The sequence below is a fragment of the Eublepharis macularius genome, chromosome 4, assembly GCF_028583425.1.
Source record: "Eublepharis macularius isolate TG4126 chromosome 4, MPM_Emac_v1.0, whole genome shotgun sequence".
NCBI classification, from domain to species: domain Eukaryota; kingdom Metazoa; phylum Chordata; class Lepidosauria; order Squamata; family Eublepharidae; genus Eublepharis; species Eublepharis macularius.
The window spans coordinates 168,884,833-168,908,130 of record NC_072793.1 but is presented as its reverse complement, the minus strand read 5'-3'; the positions used below and the strand labels follow the sequence as shown (position 1 = coordinate 168,908,130).

At 44.0% G+C, this 23,298-nt stretch overlaps 1 protein-coding gene across 2 annotated transcripts; it reads right to left on the bottom strand.

The window, feature by feature from the left end:
• Window positions 1-1,615: 1,615 nt before the first annotated feature.
• On the bottom strand, window positions 1,616-18,149 carry LOC129327145 (zinc finger and SCAN domain-containing protein 31-like). 2 transcript variants are annotated; one of them, XM_054975615.1, is made up of 4 exons: window positions 18,063-18,149; window positions 11,677-12,731; window positions 8,859-8,985; window positions 1,616-7,980 (listed from the first exon to the last, which is right to left on the bottom strand). In XM_054975615.1, exons 2-4 carry the CDS (start codon window positions 12,493-12,495, stop codon window positions 7,022-7,024), a joined length of 1,905 nt encoding a protein of 634 aa, XP_054831590.1. In that variant the 5' UTR covers window positions 12,496-12,731; window positions 18,063-18,149; the 3' UTR covers window positions 1,616-7,021. The 2 variants fall into 2 exon arrangements, with proteins under 2 accessions (XP_054831590.1, XP_054831591.1); XM_054975616.1 differs by lacking the exon at window positions 18,063-18,149 and adding an exon at window positions 13,267-13,355.
• Window positions 18,150-23,298: the final 5,149 nt, after the last annotated feature.

The following is a 23,298-nucleotide window of genomic DNA, read 5'->3' as shown; positions in this document are numbered from 1 at the left end:
GCTAGCCCTTGATAAAGCAGTGCACAAAACGATAGCCTTTGCCAGCATCGGATTCGTCAGGCAAAGCATATGATGAATTGGTTCTGAAGTATTGATTGAGGAATTAACATTAACTTTTATACTAACTTGTCACCTTGAGCACTTAACACTTTACTATATTTATAAATTTTGAAAATGTATATATAAAAAATATTTTATTGAAAGATTGACTGCCTGTGGACATGGAGGTTTCCTTTACTAACCATAGCTAGTAGCCATTGATGGACCTCTCCTCCATGAACCTGTCTAACTTTCTTTGAAAGCCATCTATGCCCATGTTCATCTACCTTCATGGGCAGTGAATTCCATAATTTAATCATTCATTCAATCAAGAGGTATCCGCCCTGAGCCTGCAGGCTGTGGGAAGGGTGGAGTACAAATTGAATTAAATAAATATATAAATAAATTTGTCTGTCCTGTACCTACTGCATATCCACTTCATTGGTTGTCCTTGAGTTCTAATATTATGGAAGAGGAAGAAAAAGTTCTGTGTCCACTTTCTCCACTCAGTGCACAATTTTATAAACCTCTCATATCCTCCCTCAGTCACCTTTTTCCTAAACTGAAAAGTCCTAAGACTCTTAGGCCTTTCCTTATAGAAAAAGTGCTCCAAACCCCTAACCATCTTGGTTGTCCTGTTTTGTACTTTTTCCAGGTCTGGAATCTTTTTGAGATATGGTGACAGGAAGTGCCTGTAATATTCCTCCTTCCAAGAGCAGGCATTCTGTTACACTTGGTCTTGGTACCCTCCGATCTCTGTTTGTTCCCAGCCACAGTCAGCAGTGAGCATAGTTGACAACTTTTACTTCCTGGACCCCCCCCCCTCCAGTTGTGGATGGCCAGATCCACAGAAGCTTGGTTTGCTTTCTACTGGTAACTGCATCAGATGTGGTATGCATACCTTATGTCTGTTTCCTCCTAGACCTGCACCACTTGTTCATGTTCCAGTAAACATCTTGCCTACAGGTGCATACACCTATTTGTACACGTAAAAGCCCATGCATGTTCAGTTTACAAATGAAACCAAGGACCAGTACCTGGATAAACACAGGGGTTAAATTGCACATTCAACTGTATATGCATTGGATGTAACATGAAAATTATTCAACAAACATATAAAGAAAAAACAAGTGTACACTGTATAGATTATACATGTTCACCATAACTTGGGAACTGAACTACTGTGGTGGTGGGGTTCCCCCCCCTCCCCCGAGTAAACTTCCTATTTCCAAAACTGTAAATGCCACTGTACTATGATGTCTCAAATTATGTTTGCTGTTTTCAGCAACCTTGGCCCTCCCCCAAGTATCCTTTTCTAGCTAGCCATCTTGTTTCTCTTAGCCAACAGCATATACTTTCTTCTCTCCCTGGACCCCATTTACCCTACAAATAATTCCTTATTGGACTGGGCTTTCTCAAATTCAATCTTCTCCTCAGGTTTCTGCTTCTTTCCTCCATTAGGTCGGCCAAAGTAAGTTTTTTCCCAGCGACCCCTTTTAATATGTTATTGGCACAAGATGGCTGATCACTGACATTCTGCACAATCCTTGCCTTTAAAACACTGAGAGCTTGCCTCTGGGGCGCTTAATCAAAGGAACGTTTATTTCAAGAAAATGGCATAAACAGGCACACAAAACTGGCGCACAAGACAATCATAAACATTAAAACCACTAGTTAGCACTGCCCCCAAAGCTGTGACCAGCCAGAGACGGCAGGGTATCAGATCTTGAGAGTATTTTCCATTCAAGTTGGAAAGCAAAAGACAGGCTGTCCATTAGGCATGCATCTTTCACAGACAGTTCTGCCGCAGAACCAAAATAAAGGCTTTCCCCGCAAAACACTGTTTTGTAAGGTCAACAAGCTCCAGATGGTACCTGCCTGTGACATCAAAACTCATGTGGCCGATCTCAGGCACATCCCCCCTCCAGTTCAATGGCTTAGTTAAACATGCAAATTTGAGTCACATCAAAACTAATTTATCAGGCAAAAAACAGGAAAGCAGAGAAGGGAATGAAGGAGACCTGGGAGGGCCACCACTTCACGACTTCTGATACAACCACTACTGTAAAGGTGACTTCGTAGTTGTAAGTTCCAATCCATCAACACAAAGAACATAGTTGCACTTGCAATGCCAGCGTTTGTATTGAAGAGATAACGAGTCCATTTTCTCCACATCTCCTTTCCCAGAATCCATTGGGATTTTGTTCCTCCACAAGGATATTAATAAAAGAAGGTGCAGCAAATTATTTTACATGCACCTGTTGCTAAAACAAAAACACTACAGGCCAGAAGACAGACACAGAAAGCTACCACGCACTGCACACAAACGTCTTTGGGATGCCAAGAAACTATTCCAGGTGGAGTATCTGCAGCATCCCCTACAAGCTGGAGAGAGTTCACACACTGCTATACGTTCAAGTACTTGTGAAGTAAGGCAGACGTCTAAGTTTAGTTATTTGCTTGGTCACCTACGGCAAGTTTAAACTCTTCAAGGTGAGCCAGCAGGGATGTTTGTGAAAAAACGGAAAAGAGTTGTTCCTTTCAGTATTTCCTCCTGTACCCCTGATGTGTCACAAACAATGCAGGTTACATATGGGAAAGGATTTGTTTTTTGAGGACTAGTAACTTTTGCAGACATATTTAAAAGGTTGGAATAAGGCAGAGTGTTCTTTGGTAAAATCAGGCTTTGAGTCCAAGGGGGGTGGGTGGGGAAGAAGGACAGACATGAGGTTGGGAAGCAGTCAATATCACAAGCCAAAAAATGTCCAGGGTTGCATAGCTGCATGTTCAAAAGTCATGGCTACCTGAATGGCATTGTTGACCACATACATACTCAGTCCATCAAGGCATAGAAATGTGCAAGGTTATATACATAATAAAACACAGCATAAACATAGAATCTTCAACACAGAGACAGTGATTAAAATTTACCCATGCATTTTTTCCCTCCTCAAAGCACATACATGTAGTGTTCTGAAATCTTCCATCAACTCAGGCTCACATGCAGGAAAAAGAGCTGGTTGAGCCCTGAGGGTATAGAAAAGATGGGGACCACTTCAGTCTATTGGTGACAGATGACAGTTTGGAATGTTCTGCTAGGTTAACAATCCCCCTACAAGCAGAAAACCAATATGGAAACTAAATAACCTTTTCTCCTTGTGATGCTAGTTTTCTAATTGCAAGGAAGGATTTGCTTCTTTTTAAATTAATGCTGAGGAACTTTCATTGTTGGAATCCATCAAAGCAATGCAGTCTTTTTGACTGCCTCAGGGCACTACCATCTCATTTTCTGACATGAGAATCAGGCCAAAAAGGCATTTAGAAAGACGAAAATTAGTTTTCATCACAATACTACAAGAAATTTGCACCATTGGGAGTGCCAACTGGAGGATTTGCTCTGGTCTCCAGGGTTTGTCTTACTTCTTCTCCCTCCTCCTCAGTTTGTTAATTCCAAGGTTTTTTTTTATACCACCCCTCAGAGGCTTTTCCCTCACAAGACACAACAGGCGTCCTTGAAGCCTCTTCTCCTCAGATTTTGCAAGCCAAGATGGAGGGAAATGGCAAAGAACAGGTGAGGGAGTGAAAGTGGGAGGCTTTGGCCAAAGCCACCATTGCTGTTAACACTGGGGAGAAGAAGATTCAAGAGCCCTTAGCCAAAGTGTGTGTTCATAAATAGAAACAAGTCTCCTGGCAGCAGCCATTTTAGAGGCCCACCAGTTTGTTCAATTTTTAGAATATAATCTACGTTATGCCCACATATATATTTATTCAGTCTCTGCTTTCCCCACAAGGGCTGAATTCCCATATGTGGGAACATGCCTTTACCGTAAGCCATAAGAGATTTCAGTCACAAACAGCTTTTCACCAGCCGTTTTCCTCATGGAGTCCATCTGGAAGCAGTAGTTTACTTGAGGCGAGAGTCTCAGTTCACCATGATCGTGTTAAACAACAAAACTGTTAACCATTCTGAGATTTCAGTTTTAAAAATTCAAAAGCTCAATAATTTTAGCACTCTGGAGCTGGTTCCCACTGTCCACAATGCAGTAACGTCAAGTAACTATAATGAAATGGGTGCACGCACAGGCCCCCCTCCCCATCTCAGGTATGAAGCCAGGCTGCCCATATCTGCATGCTCATAAAACAGTTCTTGCTAATATTTCACTGCTTTTTTTCTCCTGAAGTGGAAAAACACACGCACACACTCCACACCAATCTCTTGGCTTATCCAATTTAGAAAAGCAGGCCTAGCAAAATGAGAGCGAGCATCAGCCCAAAGTCCTGAGCATGAAATATATCTTGTTGTGATCAAGAGGAGTGTCACCCACTTCAAGAAACCTTAGGTCAATTCAACGGAGGAGTGTTTGTTGATTTAATCCACCAATTCAATTCGCATAAGTCTGTACACATGTAAAAACCGATTTTTGAGGGACAAGGATGCGATTTCTGGTTCAAGCTACTCAGATGTAAGTCTTGCGGATTTCAAAGTCTGATATATTGTCTTGGAGGTGGGATGAGTTTTGTTTTGCACTGAAGCAGACAAGGCCCAGCAGGTGCACCACCATACAAGTGTTCTGAGACGTTCTGTGCCTGTTCACCTCCTTCTCCCCAATCCTATCACCCCAAGCTGGAAGGGGGGAGGCAGAAAGTAACAGGCATCAATTTAGAAGTAGAAAAAAAAGGAAGAATGCCTCTTTTTAAAATGGCCCCTGCTTAGTCAGGGGACAAGTTTAATAAGCTTTTGGAAGTTTCTGAACTGATTTATCAACGAAACACTGCAACCCTAATCACTATTAAGTCGGTCGGGTTTCCTACTTACTGGGTTCTTTCAAAAACTGCCTTACAGGACCACTGCCTTTCTTCTATGCTCTTCCGGGCAACTGGTTAGCTACTGTATGGAACAGGATGCTGGACTAGATGGACCATTGGTCTGACCCAGTATAGCTGCTGTTCTGCTATGTTTCAGCACCAGAGGTTTCAAAGAAACCCACAAGCAAGGCTTCTTTTGTCTGTTCCCAGAACCTGATATTCAAAGATACACTGCCTCTGAATATGGAGGTTCCTTAAGTTATCACGACAAACAGCCATTGGCAGAGCTAACTTCCATGAATTGTCTGAGTTTGATGCTATGAACACTTCTTAAACGGACACCCTGAAATTAATGCATGTTTACCTGGAAGTAAGTCTCACCAAGTTCAGCCACTTATACAAAGCTGTGCTCCATGGAGGGAAGGCATGATTAAAATCTAATCCACAGATTAGGGGCTTACTTCCAAGTAAGTGCTTGGAACTTTAATTGTGCAAGGTGTAAAGAAAACACTTCCTTTCGACATCTACTACTGCCAGTAAGTTTCCTTCCCAATAAAGCTTTTACCATACAGTTTTCATTTCTCCCTCTGGTTCCAAGTTGTTTTTTAATTTGGTCAGTGTTACATATACTGTATCTTAAGCCTGTGTGGGTTAGCCTGGCTTTCTTGTACGTTTTGTACAGTGTACATGTTTTTAAGCACTCAATAAATAAAATACATTTCATTGTTAAGCACAAGCTCATGAGGAATCATGAGTAGTGGGGTGGGGGGACAATTTGGAAACCCAGGCCCATTTCCCCCCCATCTCCCATAAATGACCCTCAACATTCAAGTGCCTCCTCAGTCAGGATACTGAGGGCCAAGCTACACATGACGAATGACACTTGAACAGCAAGTGTATTTCTCCCTGTTCACTTGCCCTCCACTCAATCCACTTGCCATTCAAGTGTCATTCGTCATGTGTAGCTTGGCCCTGAGTCTTCACAGGGCTGTTTGGTTTCCTTTGTCGTCATCTTTTGGTTAATTTACAAAGCCACATTTTGCTGCTCGCCTAGGGAGTCCCCACCCAAGTAGGTAGAGAGACATGGTGGTGTGTTCTCCCACTTTCATCTCCCACAGTGATTCACTGGGTAACTCTCAGATTCTGTATTAGTGGAGACTGAGAAATGTTTGCTTCTGTTCACTTTCTCTACGCCTGATCACTTTATAAATTTAACTAGCTCAGTGACGTATGAACAGATGTAACATTAGGCTGCAAAACCAAAGGTTCTGGGTTCAACTCTTCCCCTCTGCTATGAACACACTAGGTGGCCTTAAGCCACCCATTCTCTCTCGTAGCCACTGCCCCCCTAATATTTATTTACTTCATTTATATCCTGCCCATTTTACTCAACGGGGACTCAAAGAGGCTTACATCATTATCCTTGCCTCCATTTATCCTCACAACAACCCTGTGAGGTAGGTTAGGCTGAGCGTATGTGACTGGCCCAAAGTCATCGAGTGAGCTTCCATGGCAGAGCAGAGATTTGAACCCAGATCTCCCAGCTCCTAGACTGGAACGCTAACCACTACACCACCCTGTGTCTCCAGCAGTATGCAATATTGAGATGCAAAATGCAATACTAGGATAATAATGCTGGCCTACCATACTGGGTGGTTGTACAATTTTGGGGAAAGGTTTTGGGATGCTCAAAAGTGCTCTCTAGTTGCTAAGGATTCCTGTAATTAGAGCATTTGAAGTAGCCTTTATTAATATGAATAAGATGATCTACAAGCAATGACAGGGATTCCCCCCACCATGCAATATATTTTTTCTTCTCTAGTAATTGCAAAATGTAAGAGCCAATTTTGACAGCCAGCAGACCTTTTTTCATTGAAGTTATCACTGCTGCTGGGCGGTACCACTTCAAACCTGCAGGTTAAGAAACATTTGAACATTTTCCCACCAACCATATAAAAATATCCTCATTTACAAGGACCTGGCCTGTCAGGAAAAAGGATAGGTTACTACCCGTCTCCCTGACATGCTAGTTTTGCATGTGCAAGGAGATTTTTAGACAGCAGAGGCAACATTCAAAGATTCAGTTCTCTTCCTCCAGACTGAAGTGGAACAGTCCGGCAACAAAAGTTTCTGCTGATTGCATGTTTCTGCTTTACCACAGTGGGCTTTCCTCAATTCAGTGCATCGGTAACGGTTCTTGTCCCAGATGCATCCTTTGGTGTTTGACAAAGTATGAACTGGTGGTGAAGCTTTTCCCACAGAAATTGCATTTGTAAGGCTTCTCCCCTGTGTGGGTCCGTTTGTGAAGCACCAGATGTGCTTTGCAACTGAAGCCCTTTCCGCAAGCTGAACATGTGTATGGTTTCTCTCCTGTGTGAGTCCTCTCATGATACAGAAGCGCTGAGCGCTGCCGGAAGCATTTCTCACAGGTTGAACACTTGTATGGCCTCTCCCCTGTGTGGATCCACTTGTGCTTGACGAGATCCGAGCTCCGGTGGAAGCTCCCCCCACAATCGGAGCACTTGTACGGCTTCTCCCCTGTGTGGATACGCTCGTGTTTCACGAGATCCGACCGCTGATGGAAGCTCCGCCCACAGTAAGAGCATGTATGAGGCTTGTCACCCGTATGGAATCTCTCGTGAACTATCAGCTTCGATCTCTGGCTGAAACATTTCTGGCAGGTCGTGCATTGGAACGGCTTCTCCCCTGTGTGGATTCGCTCATGGCGGGAGACATCCGAGCTGCGATTGAAGCTTTTCCCGCAGAAAGAGCACTTGTACGGCCAATCACCTGTGTGGAGCCTTTCGTGCGCAATGAGTTTGGCCACGTGACAGAAGGTTTTGTCACACACAGAGCATTTGAATGGCTCTGGCCCAAGCATCCCTGTGCTGGGATCGAAAGCTCCCCCACAGTTGGAACACAGTGTTGGTTTCTCTCCAGTAGCACTCCCTTCTGTAGCCTGCGGGGTGTTTCCCTGGGGCCCTTGTGGTCTGTTCAGAGTCTCAGAAACACCTTCCCCTTCCTGAAACCTGCCAATATCTCCAGCTCTCCCCAGCAGTGACCCTTGTGGCTCCATTTGCCCCGTGCTTTTCCACGCAGCAGCCTGCTCACTCTCACCCACGTGCCCGTCCTCAGCTGGAATAAAGAGAGAACCCAAACACTAGTCATTCTCCGTCTCTAGAAAAGACAACTAATTCACAAGCAGAACAATAGTTTTCAAAAAAAAAGTGAGGAGGGGCTGTAGTATGGTAACAGAGCAAGAGCTTTGTATGCAGACACTCCTAGGTTCAATTCCCAGCATCTCTGCTTTAAAAGATAAGATGATGAGACCTCTGGAGAGCTGCTGCCAGTCCAAGTCTGACAGACCAAACGTCTGACTCAGTATGAGGCAGCTTCATGTATATACATTAATTGAGGAGTGGAAGAACACTTTGGCATTATATGCAGAAGGTCCCAGGTTTAATCTCAAACATTCCCATTAAAGGATCTCAAGGAAGACGTTTTTCGGCCTGAGACACTGCCTGAGACACTGCCAGTAAGAACAGACAACAGTGACCTTGAAGGATCAACAACCTCCATGGCAGCCATTTTGTGCTTACACCCTCTCTCAAAATTCCAGGAAGAGCCGACTGGCTCAACAAGGAAATGGACCCTCTTAGGTTTGCCAGCCTCCAGCTGGGGCTTGGAGACCTCCTGGAATTAATTTATAACTGATCTCCAGACAAAAGTGATCATCTCCCCTGGATAAAATGGAAGCTTTGGAGGGAGAACTCTATGGCATTATCCCCTGCTGATGACATTCCCCTCACCCTTTCTAGGCTCCATCCCCAAATCTTTAGAATTTTTCAACCTGGAGTTGGCAACCCTAACACACCTGCTTTAAGTACTGGCTCTACTCTTAATAGAGTCTAACTGCATCTCTACTTTTCCAAGTCTCCAGTACAGAAAGAAGAGTTACTCATTCTCCTGCCCCACAGATCCCCAGAGGTCTAGTGGTCCGCAGCGGCACTTACCCATTGAGTGGCCGTCCCCTCCAACCTCTTCCTTGATTTGCCTGCCAAGCTGCCTCTGTGCATTTTCCAAGGAGGCTCGGTCAGAGTCGGGGAAATTCACGGTCACCACATGGAACATCCCTGCCCCCTGAAAAATCAGCAGCAACTCCATTAGCTATGACGAGGTGCAATGGCAAGAGGAAACGAACACGCAAAGAAAAGCTGGATGTGACAGTTTTAAATTTCCCTTTAAAATAAAACTATTTACTCAAAACACAGATAACATAAACATAAAATGTACCTAAAAACAAGCAATGCAACGAAATCTAATCCTTCTGCAGGCCTACATCCATCCCAGTAACTGATTCACAAATAATCACACATTTGGCCTGGTTTCTTTTATTGTTTGTAACAAGCACATCTCCATGGTTGTTGTGGGTTTTCCGGGCTGTATTGCCGTGGTCTTGGCATTGTAGTTCCTGACGTTTCGCCAGCAGCTGTGGCTGGCATCTTCAGAGGTGTAGCAGTCTTTTGGTGCTACACCTCTGAAGATGCCAGCCACAGCTGCTGGCGAAACGTCAGGAACTACAATGCCAAGACCACGGCAATACAGCCCGGAAAACCCACAACAACCATCGTTCTCCGGCCGTGAAAGCCTTCGACAATACATCGAAGCACATCTCCACTTAAAGGAACTGGAAAATATTTTTCTCTGCCTGAGACTGTGGAGACCCAGGGACAGTCAGAAACAGAGGAGTCCAAGGACCTATCTTACAACCTTATGTTGTTCCACTGGTGAAGTGGAATAGCTTCTTCGTATGTTCTTTCTCTGTCCTTTCCATCAGGTTTATAGGGACAAGTTTATTTCCCCACTCTTAGCCTGACCAATTGTAGAGGCAGATAAGGCCTGCCTGGAGAAACTCCTAATTGATGAAAATCCGACTATCTCCAGGCAAATAGACATAGAGCAGAACCACAAGTGACAAAAGGCACAGATTGGACACTTGTCAGCTTCCCTCAAGTTCTGATGGGAAATGTAGGCGTCCTGGTCGTGCAGCTTGGCTCTCTGACTGCTGTCTAATGGACTGTTCAACTGTCACTTGTCCAACATTCCGCGAAGCTGCCTACATTTCCCATCAAAACTTGAGGGAAGCTGACAAGTGTCCAATCTGTGCCTTTTGTCACTTGTGGTTCTGCTCAAATTCTGTCTCCATTTGGCTAAATTCCACTAGAAGAAGCATGGCCATACCTAGCTTGTTTTGCTCCTTTTACAATTTTTAACTATTTTAATATTAATAGATTAAACGTTAGGATCGCTTCTGTTCCCAGGGAACTATATTTATTCTAATGTGCTTTAAATACCTGAAAGGTTAAATGTATTCTTTATGTCTTTTTACACTTTTATGCTGGAATTAATTATTTCATTGACTGTTAAGGATGTATTGCTATAGTAATGGTCTTTGACTGCAAATAAAATATCCATTTATTCATCATAACCTTATGTTTATTTTAAAATAAAAATGGGGAGAGTGTGGCTCAGTGGTACAGTATTAGGTCCCATACAATTCTCAGATTATGCAGTTCACAGATCTCAAGCAGGTAAATTTGGGAAAAACCTTTCTCTGCCAAAGGCTGAATATAGACTTAGACCAGGTCCCCCTGTCCTCCCGACGTGAGGTGGGGAACCCAGCAGTTACCTTCCTCCTCTTCAGTCATGTGCGTGCTCCTGCCCCTGCACGATGACATCCCTTCTCGGAAGGGACATCATCGTGCGGGCTACAGCCGCCCCAGGAGTGCTCGATACGGCACAAATCAGGCAGGACTGGAGCTGAATCAGGCCGGGTTTGGCCTGAATTGGGCCAGATCAGGCCACTGCAGAGTCCAGGAGTGCTGCTGCGCTCCGCAGTGGCACAGTTTGGCTTGATGCAGGCCAATTTGGGCCTGGATCGGGCCGCTGCAGAGCGCAACAGTGCTCCCATGCTGCAGTGGCACAATCCAGCCCAATTCAGGCCTATTCTGGCCTGTCCGTGCCCCCCGGGGACGCACTGCGCTGCTGGCACATTCCTCCTCTGCCAGCCAGAGGGGCAGGGGGTGGAGGGTGGGAGCAGGAGGATCCCTTGCTCCCAGCAGGGGACTGGCAACCCTAACCTGGACACTGAATGAGACCATCTGTTCATCAGGGTCAATATTGTCTACTCAGACTGGCAGCAGCTCTCTGGGGTCTCTTTCACATCCCTACTACTTGATTCTTTTAACTGGAGATGCTGGGGATTGAACCTGAGACCTTCTGCATGCCAAGCAGAGGCTCTATCACTGAGCCACTGTCCCTCCCAAGCTTGATGGACCAACGGGATATGGCAGCTTACTACGTTTCTATAAGCCACTTGGATGTCCTTTGCTTCTTTTAAAATCCCACATTCCCTGCTGCAATGATTATATAAGAAATCCGTCTTTTATACTGTATTGGGATGGAAGGTTGAACGTGTTCCAGTTAGTTTCAGGTGGGCAGCTGTGTTGGTCTGTAGCAGTAGAACAACATATGAGTCCAGTAGCCCCTTGGTCTTCAAGGGGCTACTGGGCTTGAATTAGGTACCAAAAAGAATCATAAAAAGGATTCTAATTTCTCCTGAAAACAATCAATCCAATTTCTGTCCAGTAATTGGGCACCTAAGTACACAACTACCGCAAATGGGAAAAGGGAACCTAATTCTTTTGCACATCTCCAACAACGGTTCCAATTAACAACAACAACAACAAACCCTCAGAAAGCAAGCCAAGGGACTCACAGGTCACTGACTCTCAGTGCCTCCAGAGACTGCTCATAAAGAAACACTCTCACCTTCTGTTCCTGTCTCCCATCATCTCGTTGCCTCAAAAGGAATTCTTCTGCCAGGACCACTGCCTGACTACAGGTCTCTGGCCTACCTTCCCGGACCCAGTTCTCCATTTCCAGAGGCAGAACAGTCAGGAACTGCTCCAGGATCAGCAGCTCCAAGATCCGCTCCTTGGTGTGTTGCTCTGGCTTCAGCCACTGGTGGCAAAGGTCCCAGAGACGGCTGCAAACCTCTCGGGGCCCCTCGGCCTCCTGGTAAAGGAACTGCCTGAAGTGCTGGCGTTGCATCTCCGTACTTGTGCTGTCCTCGCTTCCCATCTCCTCCTTCACTTTCTTTAATTCTCTGCCACTTCTCGAATCAGGTCTGGGGCTTGCTTGCCGAGGCATTCCGTCAAAACTCGGCAGCGGACGGATAAATGGTCCTTCTGCAGGCTGCTGGGCAGTGGATGTGGATGCCTCAAAATGGACCATAGGGGCCTTCATGTCTCCCCACAGTGCAGCCCCTGGTAGCTCTCTGGATCCCCATCCTACTTGAGGAGATGGGACGCCCCCTAGGAATTCCTGCCAATGTGTTTCCCAGTGCTGAGTGGAAAGCCCATCCTCGGGTTCCTGTTTAATATGCAGTGGTGTTCTCCATCTTGGGCACTGCCCTGCTGCCCCCACACGGGCACTATGTTGGTCTTCTCTTGCCTCCTCCAATCTCATCTCTGGCTTCGATTCTTCAGGCTCCTCATCCTCCATTTTCATGGTGGTATTCACCCCCTGGTCGACCACAGATGGGAACTGGAGACCCAGAGCTGATGCATCCCCCCGTTCTGCAGCCATTTCTTCCCGCAATTGATGTTTTTTGTTTGGTGTGATGTTTGCTGTCACTGAAGAACAAACTGTCTGGTCACTGGTTTTTTTTTTTTCAACTGGGGCTGTGGTTACATCACTATGAAGCAGTTCTGCTGGATCAATGAGCCTCTCTCGGTGATTTTTTTTTAATTCCTTAGGGGGTCTCTAAGGGGACCCACGTAGCACAAGTACAGATGCCTTAATCAGTAAAGAGGCATTTCTTTCTGAGGAAAAGGAGAAACAAAAAATAAGTGTGAGAAAACAAGTTTCTGTGGAGGTATGCCTAGGAAAGGTGCCCCAACCCCTTCATTATCTTGGTTGGCCCTTCGGTTCTTTTTTCTGCTCACCAATATCCTTTTTGAGATACAGTGATCAGAACCGTACACAGTACAAATATATTGCTGTAGAAAGTGGGCCATTATAATCCGATGACAGAACAGCAAAAATCAGTAACAACAGGAATCTAGAAATCCTGAATTTAGGGATTGGGAGCTGGAGTCACATTATATTGGAAGACTGCCCCAAGTAGAACAGAGCTGTTATTAAACATGTTATGAACACAGACGTCGTTAAACAGTTTATGACCTTTGGATCAAAAGATGGTTGCTAAATATTTTATGACTGAACGCGGTATGACTTGAAAAACATGATTTTATGATTCTCATGTATAGGTCTGTAAGAAAAAAATGGCTGGTGTTTGTTTCATTTCCTGATCTCCGAATAAAATGGAACATTTTGAATCACCGGTTCTATGTTTACCTGAGTGTTTGCTCTTCCATGACAAAGGAATCCAGGGTCACATTGGACAGCTTTATACTCTAAGCAGATAATCCCCCCTCTCATTTTAGGGGCTTGTCCCTCTGTTCAGGAGTGAAGAAAACAGACAGCTTAACTATAATGTTTTAAACTGGGTTGGGTTTTGAAAACAATTTTTATTTGATTGCAAACAAGCTTTTTGCATTCAAGAAACAGGTCTAGAGTTAAAAGCATCGGTGACTAAGTTTTGAAATTGTTACTTTATTAGTCGATGTTCTAGGTGGAGATTTCTACGCAAAGGCGCTTAATAATAAACAGCTTCCAACGTTTGTTTTAAAGTATTTTAAACCACTCCACCCAGAGGGAAACAATCCTTCAGCAGTGTAGCTCTCTATTTATTCATTTTAATCACTTCTGTTTGTCTCAAACACACATCCACCATGGCTTATAAAACAATGAAAGTACAAAAACAGAAATAAAGAATAATAAAAGCACCACAGAGGCAGTCAAATTTAATTTGGGTTGTGCTCAGTTCAGACTGCAAAAGAGCGTTCACTTGACTCAATGCACTACAATATAAAAGAATAATACCCCTGCACACAGAAAACTAGCATTTCAGGGAGAAGGCTAAGCTAGATTTCTTCTCTTTGACAAACCCAGAAAGAGATTTGAACACATGAAGCTGTCTTATACTGAATCAGACCCTTGGTCCATCAAGGTCAGTATTGCCTAGACTAGCTGGCCATGCCTCACCAGAGTCTTAGAGTCAAACAAGATGTGCCGGCATCCTTGTGGCCACCATGGGGATACTACAGCCATTTCAGTTTATATTTATCCAAATTCTCAAGATGGCTCTCTTAATATAGTGATTGTTAAAGTCTACGTTAACCTTTACTTTATCATATTACAAATAAGCATGCCATCCAAATCTCAGGTAATGACCTTTCAAAGTCAAGAGCCTCTCACTTCTCAGAAGTATCCATTCCTTCATCCACATTAGACATGAGGCAGCGAAATACAACTTCAAGTCCAGTAGACCTAAGCCACCTCTTTCCTTTGCATTTTGTAAAATTTTGTATTTAACTCTTGTTTTTTTCCCTTGCCATATAAATGCTGATATATCCTTTTGCTACTGTTTAAATGGTACTTCTGAAGTCAAAACAGGTATTGTCTGGAACAAAAATAGCATTCTAGGTAAAACATTCATCTTGATAACTGATATTATCCCCAACAAGGACAGCTGTACTTTATCCCATCTTAACATATCCTTTTTAATTTCTTTCCATGTCTTAACATAGTTATTGAAATAGCATACAACTCATCCCCGTCAGCATGATACCTAAACATTTTACCTTTTTTCCAACCTTGAAAGTTCTTCCAGGCTTTTAGTATCCATATTTTTCATTAATATTTCTGTTTTCAGTTCATTTATTTTGAAACCTGCCAGAGTACCAAATTCTGTCAACTTCTCCATCAATGTTTCAATTCCCTCAGCCATTTCAAAGTGATTTTTAAAAAATCCATGAGGGCCCAGTCCTGGACTGCTTCAGCCGGCTGCACTGCGGCCTGACCTTTGCACTATTTTAAAGTAACTTTAAAATAGTGTCATCCCTCTGGCAGACACAAGGATGTTGCCACTTCTAGTTTGGCCCTCGGGTTGAGGTTTTTCACATCACCTATTACTGGATCATTTTAATTGGGAATGCCAGAGGATTGAACCTGCAACCTTCTGCATGCCAAGCAGATGCTCTACCGATGAACCACAGCCCCTCCCCCAGCAAAAAGCAGATGAAAAATACAGGGAAATTAGGATATGTGACGATAGCCTGCGATTTTGTGCTCCTACTCCCAATGGCACAACACAATCTTTCAATCAATTCTTACTTTGAAAAGGGAGGATGCTGATGTCTTATGAAAACAATCCTAAGCATGGTGAATCAGAATTTCAGACCCTAGTAAGTAGATTTAGGATTGCAGATGTAACCATTTGTGAGTAAAGATTTAGGGGAGGACTGCATTGAGAACAGTTAAATTAATCTGAAGCAAAATACTGCCCTCTTTCACAGACTTTGGGTGGCATACCTACCATGCAGAAGGATGTCTGGCACACAAAGGGCTGCCAACCTTCAGGTGAGGCATGCAGTTCTTCTAGAATTACAGCTCTACAGACTACAGAAATCAGTTCCCCTGGAAGAAACAGCAGCATTGGAAGTGGGGGGGGGCGGGAAAGGGGGACTGTGTGGTATCACATTGCCATTGAGATCCTGCCCCTGCCTGAACTCTGCCCTACACAGGCTTCACTCCCAAATTTCCAGGAATTTTCCAAGCCAGAGTTGGCAACCTTAGATACATAGCAGAAAAACTAAGAAAGTGAACTGTAATCCAGTTACCTCCACTACAACTCACTGAGGCAAGCAGCTCTCTTAGTCTTAATTCTCACAAATGCAATATTTGTATAATACTGATTTTTTTCTTTAAAAAGAAACTTGCCTTTACAAATAAAAAAACTACAAATGTTTATAAGCCACAGATAAGATTATCCCAGATACTGGGGGGGGGGGATCTACAAAAGGACAGATCTAATATTAAAAGTTTATTGTTTCTATGCACATTATCAAGTTCTCAACAAATCATTGTGAATTTTTGTCTCTCTCAAGATTTCTAGGAAAAAGTTCCAATTTTGTCAAATAAAGCAATTGCCGAAACACAATTTAACTAGACTGCAACGACATGGGGATCAGCCTGTCTTCAAAGGGTTACGTACAATACTCATTCTAGGTGCCGTCCAGAGTTTTAGAAGAAATTCAGTATCTACACCATATCATTCAGGCAGCGTAACATAATTGCTTTTGGAACTAAAGGGATAGGATTTCCTGTCATTTAAAATAATGAAACCCAGAATTTGCTACAAAATCTCTTGAACTGGAGTTCCAGATCAAAATATATGAAGTGTCGGGGGTGGGGCCTTAATACCTGGCCTACTTTACAGGGGGCTGTTCGGAATTTAAGAAGATAATGTACATGAACCACCACAGAAACAGTAAATATTACCATTAGTTTTTTGGGTTTTTTCAAGCAGTCTGTCACTTGCAGAAAGATGACTGGCCAATTTCTGACAGCAAAAATTGCAATGAGGGAAAAGGAACCCAATCCAAGATGCATTTTTTTAAAACTTAAGGGCACTCTCTGAAAACCACAACATCGTGAACCTTCTGAGCAGATGCTCTTCCTCAGCACACTTTGCTTAAACAAAACAGCTACAGCGCTATTCATAATAATTATCCTTTTAAAAAACGTTTAAAAAATGCTCAGGAAAGTACAATTACTGGGACGCCTGCCTGACAGTTACAACTTGAGAGATAAACTTCCTACTGCTGGTACTACAACCACAGTCTTGAACATGCAAAAAGGCTGCATTCTAAAAAGCCAACCCCTCAGTCTATCAAGGTTAGCATAGAGCAGAACCACAAGTGACAAAAGGCACAGATTGGACACTTGTCAGCGTCCCTCAAGTTTTGATGGGAAATGTAGGCATCCTGGTCTCGCAGCTTGGCTCTCCGACTGCTGCCCAATGGCCTTTTCAACTGTCACTTGTCCAACATTCCGCAAAGCTGCCTACATTTCCCATCAAAACTTGAGGGAAGCTGACAAGTGTCCAATCTGTGCCTTTTGTCACTTGTGGTTCTGCTCATAGTCTCCTGTGATTGACAGTGGCTGCCCAAGGTCTCAGATGGGGAGCTTTCATAAGATGCCAGGGATTTAACTGGGAACCTTCGGCATGCTTCACAATGGCTCGGCCATTAGGGTTTTGCAGAACATTTTTGTTTGCACAAAAGCCCCAGAGGGGAGGGCCTGAGTTTATGTGAAACATTTATACACGGGGATTTTAAAAGACGTTTACGAAATTACATATTTCCAGGGGAAGTTGTTCCCCCCTCCTTTAACTTTCAGCTAAGATCCAGCCCTATTTTTAATGCCAGTTTCTAGTAGACTCCCTGGCACCTGCTGACTGCAAAGGCTCATGCAAAATTAATACTCTAGGATCTAGAAAAAAAGATGTCCTGTCCCTTTAACAGAAGCTTAATGAGATATTATTTGCCAAGTGATGTTATTAATCTCTGAGCCAGAAAAAGCTCCAGCCGACAATTTCCACAGGTTAAAAGCGCAGGACATTTCCCCCCTCCAGATTGTTGGTCACTTTCTTTGTCTAACATTCCGTAGCCCCACGATTTGTGTGTGCGTTCTTACACATACATATAGGCTGACTGAAGGCTCGCTTCACTCATCGGATCAAGTGGGTTCTTGCTCTCGAAGCTTAGAAAACGAGGCATCTGTTATCTTGAACGATGCTGCCAACCCGTTGGGGTTTGCTGCCACAGCCTCTCGCAGCTGACTCTGCGGGAATTTGCGAAGTCCAGATGACCCTGGCCTGATCTTGCAAGATTTTGAGCACCGTCAATTAATTACTCAGTCTGCATTCTTCCTTTGCCAATTTCAGACTGTCCAAGCTTGCAGTGAAATTGCAGGACCGGGGCGGGTGGGATATATATAGCAGGAGTCAGCGCAACTCCGCAGCTTTTCAGGAAAAACACTTTTTTTTTTGCTCTCCCCAGGGCCTGAGTTTTAAAAAAAGACTTTTTCCCCAGCTGCAGAACCAGGCAAGGGGCCCTTCTCCTTATGGACTGGCTGTCAGGTCCGCTTCCTCCCCCTCCCTCCGCCTCCCTCCCTGGAGTCTCGCAGCCCAAAATAACAAAGCAGGCGAAGAGATTAAATAAATCACCCTCCAGCCTTTCACTCACCGCTCCTCCGAGAAGCCGCTGCAGCCCAAGCTTGGCTGGGTCGGAGGATGCCCCCAGAGCACAAATTCCTCAATGGACATTGAAATTTTAAAAGGTGGAAAACGGGGGGGGGGGGGGATCAGCAAGTCCTCCCAGGCTTCTGGGGCGAGGAGCAGGAAAGGGCCTCGGACTGTTTACTGCCTTCCTCTCCCATAAATTCCCCCTTAGCTCTCTCGCAGAGGCCGCGGCTCTATCGTTTTAACTCTTCCAAGGGCAGGCGCCAGGCGGCCGCATGGAAAGACTGCGCCTCTCGGAGGACCTTCGGTGGCTGCTCGGGGCACCCACAGCAAGGGCGGTTTAAATAAACAGACCCCACCTTCTTGAGTCTTTTGTTCGGGTAGCTGCGGAGAGACGGCGAGGAATGACCGGCCGCACCGGATACTTCTGGCCTGCTTGTGCTTTTCAGAGCGTGGACGGAAAGAAGTGCCAAAAATAAGTGCAGACTTCTGTTCAGGCTAGTCCATGGAAGCAGATCCCAGGGTAGCCAAGAGACGAAAAATTACCATCCCGTCTGCTCTTGTGCCTTTGCTTCAGTTCTAGCCTGCCTTTCTCACTGAGACTTGCAGTGCAATCCTAAGTAGAGTTACTCCAGTCTAACCCCATTGATCTCAACGGGGTTGGACTGGAGTAACTCTTCTTAGGATTGCGCTGTTAATCTATTTTATTTATTAGTGTCTGAAAGCTTATGCTACAATAAAATTGGTTAGTCTTAAAGGTGCTACTGGACTCTTTTTGATTTTGTCTGAAAAAAGGAGCTCTGGCTCCAGAAAGTTTACACAGTGAAAATCTTGTTGGCTCTTCTCGATCTACTCCTGTTAGTGTGTTTTAAATTTTGGCTGCTTTAAAAATGCTAATTTGTGTATTTTAATCTTTTAATGTTGCTAATTGGACAACTGATAGCTGCCTGGAGTGTGAGGAGATAAGGTGGGATAGAAATTTTTTACATGAATAAAATTTTAAATAAATAAAAACTGGGATCTTATTTCAATTCACCCAGGATATATTGATCTGCCCCACTCCTGTGGCTTAGAGTCATTTACTCCTGCCTGGATATGAGCCCTGAAAAGTACATTGTTCCTTACATGCTGGTTCAATCAGCCCAGATATATTGGTTCCTGTCCTGATAGACCATAGATTGTCTCTTTTTCTCTCTCCTCACATAGAAGACAGGACCTTGAGAGAAAAGGAAGGCCTTGTGTCAGAAAATGCTCTTGGGAGTTTACCAGAAGGATCTAGACAGAACATTTCCTTGGCATCTGTCCTGGATGAGACTGTGAATCTTTTTTGTGGTTCTATTAGGAAAACTAAGAAGGCATAGCATATGTGACTCCAAAGTTTGTTTCTAAGTGTCAAAAACTGATTATATCTGGTGAGGTAAGCATAGGCTCAAGGTCACCTCACTCAAAGGCCCAAAAGTCAAGGAGGCCTAGGAGTTCCCAAGCTGCATCTTTATTATCAAACTGCTGAGCTTATTTAGGTGTTTGACTGGATTAATAATAAACCAGACAATAAACATGGGTTATCTTTGAAGCAAGATATGCTTGGAAAATCATTTCTGTAGCCTTCTCAGCTACTTTAAAACACCTTGGGTCTCCTCTGGCTCTGAAGAATCCACTTACATATAACATACCAAGGGATCTGGGATGCCTGGAAGGCCAAACTGGCTTCAGGAATCTCCCCAATTTCACCCGTCCGCTGGAGTTTTAAAGGCTGGCAGGAGAAAAATATGGAGAAATGGGGGTGGTGTGTTGGCATTGTGCCAGTGTGTGATGTCACTTCTGATGAAAACTGAAGTGATGTCTTTATGTCAGGGGCCATGCTTTGGATTTGTCCCAAACTCTATGGTTTAACCATAGTGTTGGGTGAATCCTAAAGCTTCACCTCCTGACATGATGATGTCATGTCCTGTTTTTTGCAGGAAGTGACATAATGTGCCAGCACACGGTCAGTGTGCCCCCCCCCCCATTATTCTTGAGGGATTGCCAGCCATAGCTGATAACCCCAAGTCAACATTTTCTTTAAACACAGCTATAAGAGAAAACGCCTTTGAAGTCTTACCTACTTCAGAACAAACAAATCTTTAAGAAAGGCAGGAGGGGATGTGAAGCAGCCGGCAAACACATGTGGTGCTCCTGTATTGTCATTCAACGCTTTTGAAAACAAGTCCTAGGCAAAATATACCATGCCAAAGTTAGCGTTATACAACGGTCTATTTGTTTTAAATAATCGATTTATCAAAAACATTAATATTCAGCAGTATCTATTTTGTGCAGCTGTTCTGGATGTGCTCCTCTGAGTGAGTGAACAAGGATTTAATGAGGTGTACAAAGACTCTTTGCTTACCATTGTAGCTTTTTAACAAATGAAGGTGGTTCCTTCTTAGTAGTGTTCCTATTATGGTTAATGGATCCAGAGGCTTTCTTGACATGTCTTGGAGATTTTCAGGTCAGTAGGTTTGGTACTCCTGGTTTGTCTGTGGATTACAGAGATGACCTGGGCTGTAGAAACAATAGTGCCCTAACTCCTTCCATGGAGTCTGGAATGTCCCTTGGTTTACTGATGAGCTCTAGATGATGGAAACAGCTGGGCAAAACGTTAGAATGCAAATGGAGAAAAACTCAAAGTGAATGCAGTTGAACACAGGTGAGAGCACATTATTGTGCCTGCTCTGTGGTGCTGGTGGCAGCAACATGAGCCCCTTTTCTGCCACCGTTGTGCCCGTGCAATGCCACCTGGTAGAACTTTTACAGGTTGCAAAGGGGCTTTTATCTCAAGCTGCAGAGGGTGTTGACCTGGAAAACATACAAGCCCATTGTGATTCCTTTGCAATGCATTTGGGAGATAAAATTGCCCACATCTGCCACAACTTAGTCACCGTAGTTGGACAGGTTCAGTCTCAGGATGTTATTGGAGAGCAGCCTGGTCTTAGTTGTTTGGATGACTTTCAGTTGGTGAGGCCTGTGATGATGTAGACAAGGCAGTTCAAAGCGGGCAACCCACTATGTCTTGTCTTGCCCTTTGTGGCTAACTGTATCCTGGAAAGCTGGATTGGTTGACAGGTTCCCAGGAGGTAATAAAGGTCTCTCTTCAGGAGGGTGTAGTTCTGATTACTTCGAAAAAGGCAGCTGTGAGATTCCTCCTGCAGAAGGCACCCATGGACTCAAATGATCTAAGTGATTGCTTTCCAGTGGCTAATATTCCATTCTTGGGCAAGATGCTTGAGCAAGTGGATTTGGATGAGACAGATGATCTAGACCCGTTTCAATCTGGAGTCCGTACTAGTTTGGAGCAGGAGATGGCCTTGGTCGCCATGACTGACGACTTTCGCTAGGAGAGTGATGGGAAGTATGCTCCTGTTGATACTCCTGGACAGCATCTTTCAATACCATCAAATGCGACATGGAATGTGTGCAAGTCAGCATTCCTATCTTTGTTTACATTTTCTTTCTTGTATTTGTATTAATTTTTGCCCTGGTGAGCATTTATCTGATATTGTACGATATTTTGTCTAAGCCTTGTTTCAGATCCTGCATGCTGAAAGTGGCATTTGTATCTGCCTGGCCAATAGGAAACTGTACTGCAGACTGCTGTTGTTGTTCTGTGTTGTAGTATGGTTTTTTGGTTATTGCCTTCATTGGGTAGCCATTCAGGTAACATACACCAGACAGTGATCCTAAATATAAATTGTCCAAAAGTGCATGTAGTTGATCTGATACACAAAGGGGATGGCTCCAAAGCCCTTCACATGTACCCAGTTTGGGTAACATGGATAGTTTATTTGTTGGTAATGTCTAACGGCTTATATTTTTCATAGCTTATGTTTTATACTTTGTTTTTTAATTGTATGCTGCCTTGAGCAGGACTCAGAAGAGGCAGCATAGAAATGTTCTAAATAAATAAATATTATGATGGCTTTCCATGCTGCCTTATTTACAATAGATCAAAATGGGCAATCGTGTTTGTCTGTAGCAGACAATGGAAGGCACCACATTTAGCTGTACAGAATGGGAATGCATCAACTTTGTGAAGAAACTTGCACAGGCACAAAGACTTCTCACCAAATGCAGATATTTACGACGTTTGTGTTTCCCTGTTTTTTCCCTTTTTTGTAAAACAGAAGACCTTCTCAATAAAGTTCAAGCTTAAAATGAAAGCATTTCTGTCCCCCTCCCTACTGAATAAACACTGAACACAGTGATGCACATTAATCTTAAATTTTAGCCTATTAAGAGGAGACCTCCTCTCTGAAGTGTCAAGAGCAACCTTGGGCAACAGAAGTAATGAAGCTCCTCCCTCCTGCTCTGGTCACTGCCTTCTCCTTTTCCAGGATGTGACTTGCGGTTAGAGATTGCTGAGGTTTTTCCAGTCCCCCAGTTCTCACTGTAGGAAGTACCACTCACTACTGCACTGTCCCTACTAATTTGAGTTTGTTCCTTTTCATTTTTATTAGACTTCTCTCTTTTCCAGCTTTAGATGTGTGGGAGATGACAAGTAAGAAGGAACCAGGAAGGGTGATTGTAGGAAGAGATGAAGATCTGCAGGTGAAAGCAAAGCCTGAGGAACAAGTGGTACCAAAGAGAGGGTGCAAAAGGAAAGGGAAGCAAAACAGAAGCAGAGGAAGGAACTGGTTGCCTGTCAGAGCAGAAGTAAGCCTGAGACTCCAGCCCAAGATAAAATACAGGAGAAGGTCCTGTAAATGAGAAAAGGTTCAGCTGCAAATCGTGTTTAAAAATACCAGAACATTAGAATTAGTCAGAAAACATGTTTTGTCAGTCACTCAAGGCATTGGTTATGGTATGTCATGCCTCGAGCGAGCTCTCTGCCGCCTGGAGGTGCCATTTTCTCCAGGGGGAACTGATCTGTCATCTTGAGATCAATTTAATTCCTGGAGATCTCCAGCCTCTACCAGGAGGTGCTGATTCACAGCTCAGCCAGTTAACCCCTATGCTACAGCAGCTCCCATCCTGTATGTACATAAACACACCTGTTTGTAAGAAACAACCAATGCACCTTCGCCATACAAATGAAAGCAGGGACCAGTAAATGTTGAGTTTCAATCACGTTTAGTTGTACAAGCGTTGAACATGTGAGAATTGATGCATTCGAGTGCACAATGAATACAGACTGTACATGTGTTCACTGTAACTTGTGAGCAACTAACGCTAGTTGGAAAGGCTCCTGTTCTAGGACTGGATCC

What these genes read in the sequence shown, in the direction of transcription:
- LOC129327145 (XM_054975615.1), bottom strand. Translation starts at nt 12,495, where the DNA reads ATGGCTGCAGAACGGGGGGATGCATCAGCTCTGGGTCTCCAGTTCCCA. An exon ending in ATGGGAGACAGGAACAGAAG is followed by an intron (nt 8,986 to 11,676) that starts GTGAGAGTGTTT and finishes CTGATTTTTCAG; the next exon opens with GGGGCAGGGATGTTCCATGT. An exon ending in AGGGGACGGCCACTCAATGG is followed by an intron (nt 7,981 to 8,858) that starts GTAAGTGCCGCT and finishes TCTTTATTCCAG; the next exon opens with CTGAGGACGGGCACGTGGGT.